General features: G+C 43.9%; 1 protein-coding gene across 5 annotated transcripts in view; it reads left to right on the forward strand.

Annotated features, from left to right (window-relative positions):
- ARHGAP17 (Rho GTPase activating protein 17) overlaps positions 1 to 20,745 on the forward strand; it is a 101,684-nt gene that overhangs the window by 36,241 nt on the left and 44,698 nt on the right. For all 5 annotated transcript variants that reach the window (XM_025275231.3, XM_025275233.3, XM_025275232.3 and 2 more), the window contains exons 2-5: positions 9,983 to 10,022; positions 14,203 to 14,307; positions 19,421 to 19,494; positions 20,602 to 20,713. In XM_025275231.3, coding sequence (XP_025131016.1) covers positions 9,983 to 10,022; positions 14,203 to 14,307; positions 19,421 to 19,494; positions 20,602 to 20,713 — 331 coding nt within the window. The remainder of the gene's footprint in view (positions 1 to 9,982; positions 10,023 to 14,202; positions 14,308 to 19,420; positions 19,495 to 20,601; positions 20,714 to 20,745) is intronic.

A 20,745-nucleotide genomic window follows, 5' to 3' on the forward strand; every position in this document is an offset into this window, starting at 1 on the left:
AAATAAACAAGTGGGACTACATCAAATTAAAACACTTCAGCCCAGCTAAGGAAACAATCTACAAAATGGGAAGGCAACTTTGGGAATGAGAGAAAATATTTGCAAACCATCTATCTGATAAGGAGTTCAGTTCAGTTCAGTCACTCAGTCGTGTCCAACTCTTTGTGACCCCATGAATCGCAGCACACCAGGCCTCCCTGTCCATCTCCCAACTCCCAGAGTTCACTCAGACTCACGTCCATTGAGTCAGTGATGCCATCCAGCCATCTCATCCTCTGTCGTCCCCTTCTCCTCCTGCCCCTAATCCCTCCCAGCATCAGAGTCTTTTCCAATGAGTCAATTCTTCGCATGAGGTGGCCAAAGTACTGGAGTTTCAGCTTTAGCATCATTCTTTCCAAAGAAATCCCAGGGCTGATCTCCTTCACAGTGGACTGGTGATAAGGAGTTAGTATCATATATATATCATGTATTTTATGAGTTTGCAAATTGCATTGATGCAATAGCCAAAAAAAAAAAACCACCAACAACAAATAACCTGATTAAAAAATGGTCAAAAGATCTAAACAGACATTTATCCAATGAAGACATTTTTCCATGTGGCCAAAATGTAACTGAAACCCTTTTACACTGTTGGTGGTGTAAATTGGTATAGCCGTTAAAGAAAACAGTATGGAGGTTCCTCAAAAAAAGAACTACCATATGATCCAGGAATCCTATTTCTGGGTGTATATCGGAAAGAAGTGAAATCAGTATTTCTAAGAGATAGTTACACGTCCGTGGTCATTGAAGCATAGTTACAATAACTAAGGTGTAAAAACAAAGTGTCCATCAGTGATGGATGAATAGATAAAGAAGTTGCATACACACAGGCACACAGGAGCATTATTCAGGCATGAGAAAGAAGGAAATTGGGAAATCCTGCCATTTGCAACACGTGGATGAACCAGAAGGACCTTATGCTAAGTGAAATAAACCAGAGAAAGACCAATACTGTATGATCTCAATTATATGTGAAGTCTTAAATAAAGTTGAACTCAAAGAAACAGAGTGGTGGTTACCAGGGAATGGGGCATCAGGGAAATGGTGGGGATACTAGTCAGAAGGTCAGATCAGATCAGATCAGATCAGTCACTCAGTCGTGTCCGACTCTTTGCGACCCCATGAATCGCAGCACACCAGGCCTCCCTGTCCATCACCAACTCCCGGAGTTCACTCAGACTCACATCCATCGAGTCAGTGTTACCATCCAGCCATCTCATCCTCTGTCGTCCCCTTCTCCTCCTGCCCCCAATCCCTCCCAGCATCAGAGTCTTTTCCAATGAGTCAACTCTTCACATGAGGCGGCCAAAGTACTGGAGTTTTCGGCTTTAGCATCATTCCTTCCAAAGAAATCCCAGGGCTGATCTCCTTCACAATGGACTGGTTGGATCTCCTTGCAGTCCAAGGAACTCTCAAGAGTCTTCTCCAACACCACAGTTCAAAAGCATCAATTCTTCAGCGCTCAGCCTTCTTCACAGTCCAACTCTCACATCCATACATGACCACAGAAAAAACCATAGCCTTGACTAGACGAACCTTTGTTGGCAAAGTAATGTCTCTGCTTTTCAATATGCTATCTAGGTTGGTCATAACTTTCCTTCCAAGGAGTAAGCGCCTTTTAATTTCATGGCTGCAGTCACCATCTGTAGTGATTTTGGAGCCCAGAAAACTAAAGTCTGACACTATTTCCACTGTTTTCCCATCTATTTCCCATGAAGTGGTGGGACCGGATGCCATGATCTTCGTTTTCTGAATGTTGAGCTTTAAGCCAACTTTTTCACTCTCCACTTTCACTTTCATCAAGAGGCTTTTGAGTTCCTCTTCACTTTCTGCCATAAGGGTGGTGTCATCTGCATATCTGAAGTTATTGATGATATTTCTCCCGGCAATCTTGATTCCAGCTTGTGTTTCTTCCAGCCCAGCGTTTCTCATGATGTACTCTGCATATAAGTTAAATAAACAGGGTGACAATATACAGCCTTGACGAACTCCTTTTCCTATTTGGAACCACTCTGTTGTTCCATGTCCAGTTCTAACTGTTGCTTCCTGACCTGCATACAGATTTCTCAATAGGCAGGTCAGGTGGTCTGGTATTCCCATCTCTTGAAGAATTTTCCACAGTTTATTGTGATCCACACAGTCAAACACTTTGGCATAGTCAATAAAGCAGAAATAGGAACTCTCTTGCTTTTTCCATGATCCAGCGGATGTTGGCAATTTGATCTCTGGTTCCTCTGCCTTTTCTAAAACCAGCTTGAACATCAGGAAGTTCACGGTTCACATATTGCTGAAGCCTGGCTTGGAGATTTTTGAGCATTAGTTTACTAGCATGTGAAATGAGTGCAGTTGTGCAGTAGTTTGAGCATTCTTCAATTACAAGATGAATAAATTCTGGGGCTCTCACTCAGTTGGTAAAGAATCTGCCTGCAATGCGGGAGACCTGGGTTCGATCCCTGGATTGGGAAGATCTCCTGGAGAAGGGAAAGGCTACCCACTCCAGTATTCTGGCCTGCAGAATTCCATGGACTATATAGTCCATGGGGTCGCAAAGAGTCAGACATGAGTGAGTGACTTTCACCTTCACTACAGCATGGTGACTATACTTAATAATACATACTTGACATCTGCGGAGAGTGGATCTCAAGCATTTTCACAACTATAAAAAAAGGTAATGGGATGTGTTCATTAACCTGATGGTGGTAATCACTTCGCAATGTGTGTGTAAATCAAATCATCACATTGTATACTTTAAATATATGGAGTTCTGTCAATTATGTAAAGCTAGGGGGGAAATAATCTTTCCTGATTATAGGCAATTTAAATTAATTTCATTGAACACAAAAATCTGATTCAGAAGATGCACTGGATCTCTTTCTTTTCTTTTTTTTTTTTTAAATTTTATTTTATTTTTAAACTTTACATAACTGTATTAGTTTTGCCAAATATCAAAATGAATCCGCCACAGGTATACATGTGTTCCCCATCCTGAACCCTCCTCCCTCCTCCCTCCCCATTCCATCCCTCTGGGTCGTCCCAGTGCACCAGCCCCAAGCATCCAGTATCATGCATCGAACCTGGACTGGCAACTCATTTCATACATGATATTTTACATGTTTCAATGCCATTCTCCCAAATCTTCCCACCCTCTCCCTCTCCCACAGAGTCCATAAGACTGTTCTATACATCAGTGTCTCTTTTGCTGTCTCGTACACAGGGTTATTGTTACCATCTTTCTAAATTCCATATATATGCGTTAGTATACTGTATTGGTGTTTTTCTTTCTGGCGTACTTCACTCTGTATAATAGGCTCCAGTTTCATCCACCTCATTAGAACTGATTCAAATGTATTCTTTTTAATGGCTGAATAATACTCCATTGTGTATATGTACCACAGCTTTCTTATCCATTCATCTGCTGATGGACATCTAGGTTGCTTCCATGTCCTGGCTATTATAAACAGTGCTGCGATGAACACTGGGGTACACGTGTCTCTTTCCCTTCTGGTTTCCTCAGTGTGTATGCCCAGCAGTGGGATTGCTGGATCATAAGGCAGGTCTATTTCCAGTTTTTAAGGAATCTCCACACTGTTCTCCATAGTGGCTGTACTAGTTTGCATTCCCACCAACAGTGTAAGAGGGTTCCCTTTTCTCCACACCCTCTCCAGCATTTATTACTTGTAGACTTTTGGATCGCAGCCATTCTGACTGGTGTGAAATGGTACCTTAAGTTAGCTTCATCAGTGTGGTATACCGAGTGTCCACAAAGCAGGGAAACAGAGAATAAACTCATCTTTAAGCTGTCTGTTAACATTTTCACGTAGTATGTTCCGTGTGTTTTTCAGTCTGTAGATACTTTGCAAGTCAAGTGCCTCTAAATTTACAGGAAAGGATCACAGTTGTCAGTTTGAAGAAAGAACCCCAATCTGCCTTGTATTTCAGATGCTCTCATGTCTGTGTCCTGTTGCTCGTTTGTACAGATGGACAGTGGGACCCATCGCTTTACAGTCCTGCTCCACTTAAGTTTATGCATCGCTTGAAACCATATCAAGCGTGTGGCTGAAAAAAGTAACGAACTATTGTTACTTTTTAACTGTTTTAAAAAGTGCTATTTTTTTTTTTAATTTGTTGTAATTTTAAAAGTCAAATAACAAGAAAAGGCTTATGCACAAATTACAGTGGATTCTCTCCTCACTCACTGCACTTTCCCATTTGAGCTTCCCTCACTGAAGAGGCAACTGCTTTCAAATTTGTGCTGTTTATTTTGGCATTAACTCCTATCTATATTTATAGATAATATATATAAACCACTGTCTTTTGAGTTATCAAGTTTAGGTATTATTTATTGACTTCCTGTTATGATAAATGAGGGTTTAGGGCTCTCTACTTCTGCTTTCCCATCCTTCCAATACAGTTACATTACAACTTTTGCATATATTGCTATTTGATATATATAATACTATGTTCAATCAGTTATTTGCATCAAAGCATAGAAGTAAACTAGGACTGTCTTGCCAATAGACTTTTGATTTTTCTGAAGTTAATTCTTGCTTTCTTTTTACATTAGCTTTATTTTCTTTGTGGCTATAGCAGTGCTATGCTCATATAGCTGACTCTCAAAAACAACCCTGATGTGTATTATGTGTATTTGTTTGTATTGTATTTGATTTTTTTTTAAAATTCATTTCAAGTTACCAATGTGAGGTCACTGAACAAGCAGCAGGGACAAGATGCACGGTTTATTCTCTCAAACCACTGAGCTGTTACTAACTCTCTCATACCTACTAAACACCCGCATTGGAATTTTATCTTATTAATTATTTTTTAAATTGAAGTATTCTTATTGCCAAATTCAGACTTAAATTAAAGAAAGTAGGGAAAACCACTAGACCATTCAGGTATGACCTAAATCAAATCCCTTATGATTATACAGTGGAAGTGAGAAATAGATTTAAGGGTCTAGATCTGATAGATAGAGTGCCTGATGAACTATGGAATGAGGTTCGTGACATTGTACAGGAGACAGGGATCAAGACCATTCCCATGGAAAAGAAATGCAAAAGAGCAAAATGGCTGTCTGGGGAGGCCTTACAAATAGCTGTGAAAAGAAGAGAAGTGAAAAGCAAAGGAGAAAAGGAAAGATACAAACATCTGAATGCAGAGTTCCAAAGAATAGCAAGAAGAGATAAGAAAGCCTTCTTCAGCGATCAATGCAAAGAAATAGAGGAAAACAACAGAATGGGAAAGACTAGGGATCTCTTCAAGAAAATCAGAGATATCAAAGGAACATTTCATGCAAAGATGGGCTCTATAAAGGACAGAAATGGTATGGACCTAACAGAAGCAGAAGATATTAAGAAGAGATGGCAAGATTACACAGAAGAACTGTACAAAAAAGATCTTCACGACCCAGATAATCACGATGCTGTGATCACTGACCTAGAGCCAGACATCCTGGAATGTGAAGTCAAGTGGGCCTTAGAAAGCATCACTACGAACAAAGCTAGTGGAGGTGATGGAATTCCAGTTGAGCTCTTTCAAATCCTGAAAGATGATGCTGTGAAAGTGCTGCACTCAATATGCCAGCAAATTTGGAAAACTCAGCAGTGGCCACAGGACTGGAAAAGGTCAGTTTCCATTCCAATTCCAAAGAAAGGCAATGCCAAAGAATGCTCAAACTACCGCACAATTGCACTCATCTCACACGCTAGTAAAGTAATGCTCAAAATTCTCCAAGCCAGGCTTCAGTAATACGTGAACCACAAAATTCCAAATTTTCAAGCTGGTTTTAGAAAAGGCAGAGGAACCAGAGATCAAATTGCCAACATCCGCTGGATCATGGAAAAGGCAAGAGAGTTCCTATTTCTGCTTTATTAACTATGCCAAAGTGTTTGACTGTGTGGATCACAATAAACTGTGGAAAATTCTTCAAGAGATGGGAATACCAGACCACCTGACCTGCCTATTGAGAAATCTGTATGCAGGTCAGGAAGCAACAGTTAGAACTGGACATGGAACAACAGAGTGGTTCCAAATAGGAAAAGGAGTTCGTCAAGGCTGTATATTGTCACCCTGTTTATTTAACTTATATGCAGAGTACATCATGAGAAACGCTGGGCTGGAAGAAACACAAGCTGGAATCAAGATTGCCGGGAGAAATATCATCAATAACCTCAGATATGCAGATGACACCACCCTTATGGCAGAAAGTGTAGAGGAACTCAAAAGCCTCTTGATGAAAGTGAAAGTGGAGAGTGAAAAAGTTGGCTTAAAGCTCAACATTCAGAAAACGAAGATCATGGCATCCGGTCCCATCACTTCATGGGAAATAGATGGGGAAACGGTGGAAACAATGTCCGACTTTATTTTTCTGGGCTCCAAAATCACTACAGATGGTGACTGCAGCCATGAAATTAAAAGGCGCTTACTCCTTGGAAGGAAAGTTATGACCAACCTAGATAGCATATTGAAAAGCAGAGACATTACTTTGCCAACAAAGGTTCATCTAGTCAAGGCTATGGTTTTTCCTGTGGTCATGTATGGATGTGAGAGTTGGACTGTGAAGAAGGCTGAGCGCTGAAGAACTGATGCTTTTGAACTGTGGTGTTGGAGAAGACTCTTGAGAGTCCCTTGGACTGCAAGGAGATCCAACCAGTCCATTGTGAAGGAGATCAGCCCTGGGATTTCTTTGGAAGGAATGATGCTAAAGCTGAAACTCCAGTACTTTGGCCGCCTCATGCGAAGAGTTGACTCATTGGAAAAGACTCTGATGCTGGGAGGGATTGGGGGCAGGAGGAGAAGGGGACGACAGAGGATGAGATGGCTGGATGGTATCACTGACTCGATGGACGTGAGTCTCAGTGAACTCTGGGAGTTGGTGATGGACAGGGAGGCCTGGCGTGCTGCGATTCATGGGGTTGCAAAGAGTCGGACACGACTGAGTGACTGATCTGATCTGATCTGATCTGATAGTTGCTTTACAATGTTGTGCTAATTTCTGGTGTACAGCAAAGTGATTTAGTTACACATGCATACATATATATTTTTTTCATATTCTTTTCCATTATGGTTTATTATGAGATATTGAGTATCATTCCCTGTGCCATGCAGTATGACCTTATTGTTTATCTGTTTTATTTATAGTAGTTTTTATCTGTTAATTCCAAACTTCTACTAACTTATCCCTCATCTCAGCTTCCCTTTCTGTAACCATAAGTTTGTTTTTCATGTCTGTGAGTCTGTTTCTGTTTTGTAAATAGGTTCATTTGTATCATATTCTAGATTCCATATATATTGATATCATATGATATTTGTCTTTCTCTGACTTACTTAAGTTGGTATGATAATCTTCAGGTACATCTGTTTTGCTGCAAGTGACATTATTTCATTCTTTTTTGTGGCTGAGTAATATTCCATTGTGTGTGTGTGTGTGTGTGTGTGTGTGTGTGTATACACATACCACATCGTCTTTATCTGTTCATCTGTCAACACTTACGTTGCTTCTGTATCTTGCCTATTGTAAATAGTGCTGCAGTGAATATTGGAGTCCATATATCTTTTTGAGTTATAATTTTGTTTGGAATATATGCCCAAGAATGGAGTTGCCGGGTCATACAATAACTCTACGTTTAGTTTTTTTTAAGGAGGAAACTCCATACTGTTTTCCATGGTGACTGCACCAACGTACATTCCTACCAACAGTATAATTAACCTGTGTGGCTCAGCTGGTAAAGAATCCTCCTGCAATGCAGGAGACCTGGGTTCCATCCAGGTTTGATCCCTTAGAGAAGGGAATGGCTACCCATTCCAGTATTCAGGCCTGGAGAATTCCATGGACTGTATAGTCCATGTGGTCACAAAGAGTCAGACATGACTGAGCAAATTTAACTTCACTTCACCAACAGTACAGGAGGGTTCCCTTTTTCCCATAATCTCTCCCACATAAATTATTTATAGGCTTTTTACTGCTGGCCGTTCTGACCAGTGAAGTGTATTACACTGTCATTTTGATTTGTATTTCTCTAATAATTAGCAATGTTGAGCCTCTTTTCATGTGCCCATTGGCCATCTGTACCACAATGGGAGTTTTAAAATTAAGTTTTCCTCTTCTATTTTTAAAATTTTGTTTCATAAGTAGACATATACGCTCTGAATCTTCTCTTTTGAGCTTATGAATATTTTAATAGGCCTTGGGACTTTTCTCTGCACATACTTATACTTACAGAAGGAGATAGCATGCTCTCAGAGTCGTCCAGGGCCCTATCCAGAACTCTGGGTTCTGGCCAGTGAAGACAAATGAAAGCTGCATTGTCTTGAGGTGGTATTTTGCTCGAGGAGTGGCAAGGCTGGGATGAATGGTGAAGCTATGGTGGTCTCATGCCAGGTTTGTCCCTGCTCGGCCGACTCACAGGCTTGTCTCCGAGGCCACTTGCTTGAGATCATAGTCAGCTGGGGTCCTGCTCCACTTCCCTAACTGGCATGACTACCTATGTTTGGCGCTTCAGCAATGCCTGGCACCATGCGTGCCAAGCGAGGGCTAGGATGACGTATTTTGGCCGGCTGCTTCCAGAACTCGTTCATAGAGTTGAGTTGGCCTCTTTGGGAACCTGGGGCCTTGGCCTGATCTCCAGGCTCTGCTCCTCTGGACCTGGGAGGATTGAATCAGGTCAGAGTTCTAGTTTCCTGCAGAAACCACAAGTGAGCCTCTCCTGTAGGCATCTCCAGGTTAACTGGGGCACTGCTGTTGATGACTGATACTGGAGCTCTCCATGCCAACGGCTGGGTTTCGCTTGATGTGCCATCTCCCAAGCGTGGGATTGGGGGTGTGGGCCACCATCCTTCTTGCATCTAGTGCCCTTCTGAGCCTAGCAGTGTTTTGCAGTCATTCTTGGGGGTCCCACCGGTTTTTCTGGCCAGATACCGTCTCCTTCTCTTGTGTTGGTTCATGGGCAAGACCAAGGTCATGCAGCCTTCCATTCGGCAGTGTATCTTATAAAAAGGCTTCAAATTTTCTGATTCATCAATGGTCTTGCCTCCTCCCTCCTACAGTGTGATCAGAACTGAATTTTTTTTTTTTTTTTCATTTTCCTTTAAAAATGTCCCAGTTTGTTTCAATGGGAATTTGGTAGGGATGTTAAATGACTGGGCTTAAATCACTATTTGAACCAGAAGTCCAGAATGTAGTGATTTGTAGTGATTCTGGCTATACCAACAATGCTGCTGTTTTGGACTGCAGAGAAAAATCTTCTTGGAAAAAGATGGTGGTCTGGCACGTGAGGTTCCAGCAGCTCACATTCTCTGCTGATTGTCAGCTGCTGTATCAGTCCTCTAGAAAGGTCAGCAGGAGTTCTGAAGCATAGATAAGGATGAAAATATTTTGTCTCTTTTGAAAGTAAAGATGAGATAGCTGAAGGAAGGAAGACTTAAGTGTTGTTACCCTGTGTGTACGATTGCATAACCTTTCTGGATCTGTGGCACACTTGTTTGCTGTGAAACTCAGAAGTGATCATTTTAAGAACTGAAGTTTAATTTTTTCCAGAGCAGTCTTTTCTCAAAGTGTGGTCTACAGGCCTCCTGCCAGGGAATTCTGGGCAGGGAGGGGCTTGTTACAAATTCAGGATCTCACTACAATTCTGGACTATGGCATTTTAAGGCCACACCTCCTCCCCCACCCCCCCTTGCTGGGTCTGTACCTGCCCAAGTTTGAGAACCACTGATCTCAATCATTTGGTCTTGAGGGTTGCTAGTTTCTGCAAACTTTCATTTGTTTGTTTCTTTGTGGCTTTGCTAAAGTCGCCCTCTAATATAAAAACTGGTAAAAATTCCCCCCTTGTGATCATTCATTTCTACCTGTTGTGTTTTAAACTCCAGAATACTAATTACTCAGTTTCATGGGTTGCTTTTTATTTCCAGACGTCTAACTCTGAACTTTGAATTTTTCCCGCAGGGCCGAGAAAACAGAAGTCCTCAGTGAAGATCTGTTACAGGTAACAAAAGAAAGACTTTTTAAAGTGCTCCATTTAAATAAGAACAACAACAACAAAAAAGCCCATAGGTAGAAAAAACCAAACAAATCAAAAAACCCATAGGGGAGAACTGAACCTTATGGTTCTTTGTTTTGGGGGGATTTTTCCCGAAACAGAATTAGCATGATTAACATGGTTTTGAGCAGGAAAAGAAAAGCAGTTGAGTTGCACGGTGATAAAAGGGGATCTGAAACTTTGGTGTCATGTTATGAAGTTCAGATGGGGCTAGTCCCCAGTTCAAGTGCCAGGTGTTGGGGTGGGGACAGGGGGCGGAGCCTGGCTGGGCCGTCTGGGCAGTTGGCACCGTGGCCTGGTCACAGGTCCCTGCAGGCCGCTGTGCAGCGCCCTTGATGCAACAGGCCCCACCAGCTGCAGCAGTGACCCCACTAGCTCCAACAGAGTTTGGATTTTTTGCTCCATTTTATGCTTCTTTTCCCCCAAACTGAGCTAAATTGGGTCCTGCAGGACTCAGAGTCTCAGTGACAGTGACCAGGTCTCTCAAAACCACCCAGGGGCTCTAGGGTGGCCTCCAATGGCTAGGCCAGAGTTTCCTCTTTGTACAGGAAGGGGCGTTTCCTGCCACAGACCTTAATTACAGCTACTCCATGCCATCTCTCAGTAGGCTTCCCTAATTGTGGGGCTGGGCATTTCTCCCAGGAGGGCTGGGACCCTTATATACACATCACTTCACCCAACCCCACTTGATCCCCACCCACACTGAATACTTCGAGAAAGACAGGACCCCTTCCACATGCAGGTTTTGTTAAGACTTCTCCACCTGTCTCCTAGCCTCTTATTTTCATAACCTGCCTCAGGTGTGCTCCAAGGAGTCCCTGGAGACCAGAGATCTGCTCCCAGATGGCTTTCTGTCTCTTCCCGTGGAGAGAAGGAGCTGCATAATTTAGAAAAACACCGCCTGTGCTCTGCTCCCACCCCATGCCAAAACAGTCTCCTAAATTATGATAGTCTTCTGCAGGTAGAAGATTTTAAGAGCACTTTTTTTTTTTCTATTTTTAAGGACTAGAAATTTTTATCAAGGACTAGGTTTTTTAAAAAAGATTTATTAAAGAACTATAATCTTTAAAAAATGTTTTAATTGAGGTATAGTTGATGTACAATATTATAGTTTAGGGCTTCCCAGGTGGCTCAGATGGTAAATAATCTGGAAACCCGGATTCGATCCCTGGGTCAGGAAACTCCCCTGGAGAAGAGAATGGCTACCCACCCCATTATTTTTGCCTGGAAAATACCATGGACAGAGGAGCCTGGCGGGCTACAGTCCATGGGGTCACAAAGAGTTGGACACGACTGAGCGACTAACACACACATATTGTAGCTTAAGAATCAGATTCTTAACACTATTTCCCCACTAACTTTAATCAGATATTTCAAATCCATTTTCAGACTTTTAGAAATATTGTTTGTTCCAGTTCCACTAGGTTTTCCTGTGAACATTCTCATTCCCACATCTCATGTCAGTAATTTCATCCCAAAGTCCTGAGGAGAGACCAGAGCTCTTGCTGGCAGGTGGAGGATTGCAGAGATCCTACGGGACTCAGACAGTGACTGTCTGTTCTTGTCTCTTTGCTCAAACACCCACTGGGGCCTGAGGAGTTTGCTAGTTTCTATAAATCCTTATTATTTTTTTTTTAATTTATTAAAGTTTAGTTGATTTGCAGGGTTGTATTAATTTCTGCTGTACAGCACAATGATTCAGTTATAGCTATCTATATATCCTTTTTCCTATTCTTTTCCATTGCGGTTTATCACAGGATATAGGAACTCCTTATAACACAGATACTCCACGTCTGCAGCAGTTGTTTTCCTGCTCTTATTTCTGTGATCTTTAGCCATGAAGAAGGCGTGTCGTGATTCAAAGTGCTGAGTCTGGTGACCAGCCACCTGTATTCCATGCCAGGTCTGCCCCTAACTAGTTGGGTGCCCTCAAGAATTCTCTGAACCTCCCTCTGCCTCAGTGTCCACTTCTCTAGAAGGAAGGTAATCGACATGTCGCCCCGTAGGGCTGTTAGGAGGGGCTCATGGGCTAAACGTGGTCAGCCCTGGGGGCAGAGCCTGGCGCATAGTAAGGGGTAAATATTAGTGACTCGTTGATACGATTGCCACTTTCACAAGCCACGGAAGTTATTTTGTTTCTGGTGTGAGACGTCCCTTAATTTGCTCTTTCTCCTGCCTCTTTTCTTAGATCTCAGTTAGAGCAGTTCAAGAGGCCGCCCTTTTATCTTGTTTGTATGGAGTTTCTCCAAGAGGCTGCCAACCCCAGGAGGGCAAGAACCACAAATTATTTACTGTTGTTTTTCCAATACCGTGTACAGGGATTCAGTATATACTTGTTCCTTCAACACATACTACGTTCCATTCATGGGCCAGGCAGTGATCAAAGCACTCGGGATAAATCAGTGAACATAAGAGACCAAGGCCCTGTCCTTGTGGACTTGATAAAAGTGAAGTCACTCAGTCGTGTCTGACTCTTTGCAACCCCGTGGACTGTAGCCCGCAAGGCTCCTATGTCCATGGAATTCTCCAGACAAGAATCCTGGAGTGGGTAGCCATTCCCTTCTCCAGGGGATCTTCCCGACCCACAGATCCAACCTGGGTCTCCTGCACTGCAGGTGAATTCTTTACTGTCTGAGTCATCAAGGAATTCTAGAGGAAATTGGGGCTTCCTTCTCAGCTCAGTCAGTAAAGAATCTGCCTCCAATGCAGGAGACCTGGGTTCAGTTCCTGGGTTGGAAAGAACTCCTGGAGACAGAAATGGCAACCCACCCTGTTATTCTTGCCTGGAGAATCCCATGGACAGAGGAGCCTGGCAGGCTACAGTCCACGGGGTCGCAAAAATCGGACACGACTTAGCGACTAAACCACCACCGGTGGAAAATGGAATCAAGTAAAAATGGAGTTTTCTGGGTTCCCCCCCGTCCCTGCTTTTATGGCCAATGGAGAATATGTATTAATTTTCCAATGCCTTACAATCAGGTCATTATAAAATTTGGGGCAAGTGATGTGGCATCTGGTCCTAAATAAATGAGGCTGCAGATCAGGGTCCTGGGAGGGGCCCCCAGTCTGAAGAAGGGCTGCTTGAGAAGGAGGCCCAAAACCATCTCTTTGGGTAAAATATTTTGGGGTAAAAATGTATTCTGCTTGAAATCTGTTGATTTTTCTTTAAAATAGAAAGCATCCCTAAGGGCCTGCCCTCATTCTTAATGAGTCATCAGAATACACATTTTTGGCATTCCTTCCTGTAAAAAGCAGCTCTCTTTGCCATAAACAGCCATATCCCAGCAATAATATTTTGGGAAGCCAATGATGATGAGTGGGCCCCCGGAGTCAGAGTTTCTTACTGTTGGCTGTCCATTTTGCTTTAGAGGTTTGATCTAAAACAATAAATAAATAAATAAAGGCAAAAACACCCCCACCCTCCTCCATCCCAAGCCCAATAAGGAACAATAAGGAATAATTTTGAAAACACTGATCTCAAGTGTCAGTTGCGGAGCACATCTTTTGACTCTTCTGTCTGATGTACTGCGTGTGGAGGACTCCATTGCCACAATCTAGAGAAAGCTGAATGTCCCCGCGGCTTTCCCACTGGGCAGTGGGCCTGGACTGGCCTCAGCTTGTTCATCTGCAGTATTGCTGGTTGGACCCGGGACTTTGCTGGTGCTGTAGTGTGTGGCTTGGCCACCACTCATCAAAGAGCAAGCTCTAGTCAGGACTGTCCCCTCCTCCTGCACATGGAGTCAGCCTTTAAGGGATCTGAAGCTTCACTGCAAAACCAGGGGCCGTTTTGGCCTCTGGGAGGGTATTTGACAATATTCAGGGGCAGTTTGGTTGTCAGAAAGGGGGCAGTTGGGTGCTACCGGCGTCTAGTGAGTGGAAGCCAGAGATGATGCTAAACACACCGATAATGCACTGGACAGCTGCCCCTAGCCCAGAATTATCCAGTCCAGCTGCCAGTAGTGAGAAGTCCTGGTGTAGGTGCATGGGAACCTTTTCCATTTACACCTGAGAGCTGAAAAATTCTATGGCAGGACACTTTTCCCTGCCTACATGCAAACACTGCAGGAGAGGAGGCTGAGCTGGTTCCTGAGCCCTGCCAACCACTCATCTGTCTTTGTGTTTTCAGATTGAGCGGCGCCTGGACACAGTGCGCTCCATGTGTCACCATTCCCACAAGCGTCTCATGGCCTGCTTCCAGGGCCAGCATGGCACCGACGCAGAGAGGAGACACGTGAGTACCGGGTGGGACTCGGAGCCCCGATTCTCGTGTCCCTGAGAAGCTTCTTGCTCTTTATCAGTCGATTTTTCCCAAGTAGCATCAGAAGGTTTGGCTGCAGACATGAACCTTGTATCGCCATTCACGCTCATGACTCGTGCCTGACCATAGCATTCTTTCATGCTTCCCTGAGCTGAAGGCCCTGCTCACACTGAATTCTCTCCAGGTGCTTTTAGAGGTTGAAAGTGAAAGTGAAAGTCGCTCACTCGTGTCTGACTCTTTGCAACCCCCTGGACTATACAGTGCATGGAATTCTCCAGGCCAGAATACTGGAGTGGGTAGCCTTTCCCTTCTCCAGGGGATCTTCCCAACCCAGGGATTGAACCCAGGTCTGCCACATTGCAGGCAGATTCTTTACCAGCTGAGCCACAAGGGAAGCCCTTTAGAGACTGTACCATCAATTAGAAATCCTTTGACAGCAGAAAGCTGAAAGCCTCTCTTGAATTATCTGAGAAAGTAGAATTAACTGACTTACTCATAAGTCCAGTAGTTGGGATGACTGCAGGTAGGGCTTGGTCTAGCTTTTCAGTGATGTAACCAGGACCCCAGTTTCTTTCCTTCTCTCCTCTTAGCTATTTCAGTGTCTGCTTTATCCCTCATGGTGCAGGCTGGCTACCAGCAGCTTCCATGGGCTGCCTGCTTCTTTGTGCATGTCCAACTGAAGTAGTGAGCATGTCTTCTAGTAGTGTCCTTAATGGAGTGAGGAAACTTCTTTTTTCCCAATCCATTGGCAGGTAGAAGTCCCTTCCCATTGCATTGATGTGCGTTGGGTCACATTCTCCATTTCTGAACAACCTCCTCCCAACCCCCACCAGTTACGGTGGGTGGGGGTGAGTTTGGGTGAGGAGACGGACGTGCTGGTTAGCTTAAGTTAATCACAGCTCATCCCAGAGTTTGGGCTGTGGTCTTACCTCCAGCTTGTAGGCTCCATCAAAACCAGAATAGATCCTCAGCAGGACTCAGGATGCTGTTATAGGCAGGAGGAAGGATGGGCTCTAGGAAACAATCCGACGTCTACTCCAGGGTACGTTTGCTCAAAGCATCCCAGTCCCCGTATCACTTGAGCAGAGCACAGCAGCTTTGTTCATCAGGCAGTTGCCTCCTTAGTGTACAAGTTCCCAGCCTGTGAGCATACTCTGACCCTTAGAAGCCCATGTAACTCTAAAGTGGGAGTTTTAATGGCTTTTAGGGAAGCTATGATTTCCCATATTGTTTTATTTGTCAGTAGATGTTGCATAAGAATTGGTGGCAGATGATCTGTGTCATCTCCTCTGATATTTCCTACACATGTTTCTGGCCAGCTTGCCATCAGAACCAGGCCCAACCCACTGGTCCTGCCGCCACTATTCCTTCATATTTTCTTGCCATGGCCTCTGCTCTGCTCCCCTGTTAATAACATTCCCTAAGGGTCTTCCATTCATCTCCTTATTCTCGCCTTCATACTCCTTGGGGCCCCTCCTCTCCTCATGGCTCCTAACTAGTGTGTTTATTCAGGTACTTGTAAACCATGTTGTCTTTTTTTTTTTTTTAATTAAACTTTTGATTTTGTACTGGAGTATAGCTGATTAACAATGTTGTGATAGATTCAGGTAGACAGCAAAGGGACTCGGCCATACATATACATGTATCCATTCTACCCCAAACTCACCTCCCATCCAGGCGGCTGTATAACATTGAGCAGAGTTCCTGGTGCTCTACAAGTAGGACCTTGTTGGCACTTGTAAACCATCTTCAATCAGCAAAATACTGCCTCCCCTGGTTATCTATTTTAGCATGCATAACCTAGTCTTCCTTCTGTGTTGACTTGTGAATCCCATGCACCCTACTATGCAGACCAGGTTATCTTATTCTCCTGCTTGTCTTATCCTCTCCCTCCCATAGCTGCTTGATTTGCAAGTCCTGTGATTCTGTCTGACTATGTCTTGAATTCCTCACTTCTACTCCATCTTTACCACCTTTGCCTAAATGTAAGACCCAGTTACCTGTCATATGGACTGTTCAGTCACTTCTTGAGCTACATTGTCTGCCTTTAATTGCCTTCTATTTCTAGCCTTTCTTCAGTGTGATCACCAGAGTTGGTTTCCTCAAATACAAATTGATCCTGGACTTCCCTGGCAGTCCAGGGGTTAAGACTCTGCACTTCCAGTGCAGAGGGCACAGGTTCAATCCCTGGTCAGGAAACTAAGAGCCCACATTCCATGCAGAGAGGCCAAAAAACAAATACAAACAACAGAAAAGTTGATCCTGTTATCCTTCTGCATGATTTAATATTTTATAGATTACACTCCACTTAAAATTGTTATAAAATATTGGCCATTTTCTCTGTGCTGTACAAAATATCCTAAAGTCCAGGCTCTTTAGAGGACTTGTGTGTTCAGTCACTCAGTTGTGTCCATCTCTTTGAGACCCTATGAAGTGTAGCCCACCAGGCTTCTCTGCCCCTGGGATTATCCAAACAAGAATACTGGAGTGTGTTGCCATTTCCTTCTCCAGGGGATCTTCCTGACCCAGGGATTAAACCTGCACCTCCTGTATTGCAGGAAGATTCTTTACCACTGAGCCACCTGGGGAAGATGACTTGAGCCCATCATAATCTGATCAAATTTTCCTTATCAGTCTCAGTATTTCCTGCTTCCTCCCATTCATGCTATAGGTCATTGTCCTTCACACAGAGCTGTCTTCTTGTTCCTCTGGTCTACTTTGAGACACAGCCCAGGACCAAGAATGGACACCAGAGGAGGAGAGGGGTAGTTAAGGGAGGCTTCCTGGAGGAGGCAGTGGCCTAGCTGTAAAGGAGAGAGAGTGTCAGGTGATGGGCCTCTTCAGGCAGCAGGAGCAAAGGTGTATCACCCTCATTTCTGAAACCTAATGTCTTAGCCTTTGTTTTCCAACCTCAAATCAAAGTGCCCAAGACAGGCTCTGAGAATGTCTACAGTCTTCACATGGGAAGAGGAGTCACCATGGAAATGACAGGTGATAGGTGGCCATCAGATGTCAGTCATGTTGAGAAAATCACAGCAGCCTCTCAGGCTTGAGGAAATACCAGAGGAGCCTCCCCCAGGCCCCATCGAAAGCTTACATGCTTGGAGAGAGGCAAGAATTGGAGGGAAGAGAGACGTAGCAGGTGGCCTTCTCAACCCAAACTTCTCAGCTTATATTGTGGGTCATACATGTTAGATCTGAAATTATTTTTGTGTACCTGGCATGCCTTTTGTAAATTAGGACGCCCTCAGCCGTCTCTGTGGAGGCGTCTGATGTGAGTAGACAGCATCTTCATTAATCAGCTCAAGTGTCCAATGAGCGGAATATCTGTAATCTGGACATTAGGAAACAGGATTGTTGTGCTTGGGAGTCAGGGCATGGAAACCACAGCTTAGTTACAGCTGGGTACTTGAATGATACTTGTCAAAATAAACTCTTCTCTTTATGATTTGTTTCCCCATAGACCTCCATCTAGAGTTGCACAAAGTATATTTCTCTTCCTTATTGCATTGAGCATACATTAAGTTCCCTTAGAAAGGCAGCATCACCAAAACATATGAATTATCCTCTGTTGTGATCCAAGTGTACTGCCCATTTTCTTATAGCTTCCTAGTCTAGAAAGGTGGAAGCCAGAAGCATCTCCTGTGGGGCAGATAAAGCCTGTTGTTTGTTTATTTGAAAATAACCTGACAGGCAAGGGAGATGGATAAATATATTTGTTGTTATTTATTTTTATTTATTTTTTATATTATTTTGTTTTATTTTTGCTGCACCATGCAGCATGTGGGAACTTAGTTCCCTGACCAGGGATCGAACCCATGACCTCTGCATGGAAGTGCACTGGATGGCCAGGGAAGTCCCCATTGTTATTTATTTTTTAATTTAAATGTGCCATTTTGAATGGGCTGTCCATTTACATGGTCAAAATCCATAATATTCAAGTGAACGTAACATGATGTCTCTCCCAGCTCTGTTCCCTGGGCCCCCAGTGCCCCTCTCCAGGACCACCAGTAGTAGGAGTTTCTTGTATAGCCTTCCAGAGAAATTCTATAAGTATATCGAGTGGACCCGTTTGAAAGCAGGAAAGGCAGGTGCCATGCGTGAGGTCGAGGCAGAGCTATGCCACGGCAAGGTGAACCCTGGGTTTTAAACATGAGTGTTGTTCCTACTTGGAAGGCGAAATGACATGGGGTGCTGCAGCATTGAAAGCAATTTTTGTTAGCAGGTTATGGTGTTATGACCAACCTGCATGCAGCTGTCCTGGCATCTTCTGCCCATATTCTGAGATGAGCCACCAGCCAGGTGTGGACAGACTCTGAACCAGGGCTCAGGCCATCAGCACTAAGGTCTGGCTCCGTGCCCTCACCGGGGTGCCTGGTCAGGCCACGTAAGCGCCCTGGGCTTCCCATTTCCCAGCCGCACTATGCAAACATTAATCAGATGACCCTTACGGTCATTTCTAGCTGAAAAAGCAATCTCTGATAGGAACAGGAATGGTTTTATGCTTAAAAACCTTAAAAATCTCTTTTGGATATTTAGCTTGGTATTTTCAAATTTTTAATGGAAGCAAAATCTTTATGATTACAGCCAATGTAAGAGCCAGTTTAAGAATGAGTATTCTAGCAGTTTTTGAAATTTGAGCACTTCATGGCATTTATTTGCCATGATAATCAGAGGGCATGATCTGTGTCTTACGTCCCATGTCCCTAGTGCATGGGACATAGTATGCTCTTGATTAATCAGTAATTATAGTAATGGCAACAACAACAGTAATAATAGCAGCTTACATCTACTAAGTACTTACCATGTGGGGGGTTGCTTGACCTTGACATCTCTCCTTTAGTCAACAGACAGCCCTAGGACCCTTGTACTGTTAGCCCTAATTTCCAGGCATGAGGAAACGAACACAGAGGTTAAGTCAGACAATTGATACCTTTGAGACCAGAATCTAAACCTAAACAAGTATCTCTTACCTGTGCAGTGTACCTGGAGGAGAAACCAATGACTGATGATCTGACGCAGGTAATTAAGAATGGGTGTCAACTCGAATGAAAAAAACAAAACCCCATTGTCTTCTGCCTTCCAGAAAAAACTCCCTCTGACAGCTCTCGCTCAGAATATGCAGGAAGCATCAACTCAGCTAGAAGACTCTCTCCTGGGGTAAGAATTGACTGCTATCAGAAAGAGAGCCGAGCGCCCTGTGGGTTGGTGGAAGTGGGTGGCTGGGGGGCGGCCTCCTGTGTGACCAGAGGGACCGTGAGCATGATGGCATGGCCCATCTGCCAGGGGAACGGCTCAGGCCCCAGGGGAGGCCCCTGGGATGCTAGAGAGTCTCTTTTAATAGAAGCAGGGATCAATGCTACAGAGGGCCGATGATGAAGTAATTGACAGGTCAATGTTTATTCTGCTGAGCCTGGTTATAAAGAACTCAGTCCCTTCCGTGGTTCAGGTATTGACTCAGATTTGTAGGCCCTGACCAGTCCCTTCCAATCCTTAAGAGTCACTTCTTTAAAGATGATCACCGTAATGTCAGTGGAGGCCTTCTCAAAATAGGGCCTTTGCTGAATTATGTGGCTCTTTCTTTTTTTTTTTTTTTTTACAGTGATCATGTATTATATAGTTTTAAAATCTAATAGTAAAGCTGTTTTCATTGTAAAAGGGAAGGCTGGCCTTTCCTTCCACCTGCTTCTCTATGAGGCTAGTGTCCTTGGGTCCTGTCAGCTCTCTCTCCTGCTATCAGACAGGCCCTCCTTTCCCAGCTGGGTATGACCTTTGGAGTTTTCAGCCCATTTCCAGGGTCTGCCATGCTCTGCGCCCTGTAGTTCTCTGTTGTTCTTCGACGGGCACTGCCTAGGCCGTGAAGACAGAAAACAAATACAGTATAATGAACTTTACTATTATTTTCTAGCAGACAAAAAACAAAATAGTATAATGAACTTGATGTATGTTTTAAACGATTTTCAGAGTGCTTTTGAGAATTCTTGGTCGTCCCCTGATCCAAGGACCTAACCTTTCAGTGAGTTGCCACCTCACTGTTTACACACATCCCACCCGTGCACACACACAGTGTACCCGAGATAGTCTTGTTCATTTTAGAGAACAAGCCTGTGGACTCACGCCCTAATAAATTTATAACATTTTTAAGGCTCTATTGTGTAGCGCCCTAAGGTGTTCCCATCATGGGGAGTGCGGAGCTGGCTCAGTGTGGGCTTTGGGGGCCAGATTTAATGGATGTACATGTGTTGTCGGGGTATCTTGTTTTTAAAGGAAGATGCTGGAGACGTGTGGCGATGCTGAGAATCAGCTGGCTCTGGAACTCTCTCAGCACGAAGTCTTTGTCGAGAAGGAGATTGTGGACCCTCTGTATGGCATCGCAGAGGTGGGGGCTTCGGTGGGGGCTGGACGGGGAAA

The sequence above is a fragment of the Bubalus bubalis genome, chromosome 24 (genome assembly GCF_019923935.1).
Source record: "Bubalus bubalis isolate 160015118507 breed Murrah chromosome 24, NDDB_SH_1, whole genome shotgun sequence".
Classification (NCBI taxonomy): domain Eukaryota; kingdom Metazoa; phylum Chordata; class Mammalia; order Artiodactyla; family Bovidae; genus Bubalus; species Bubalus bubalis.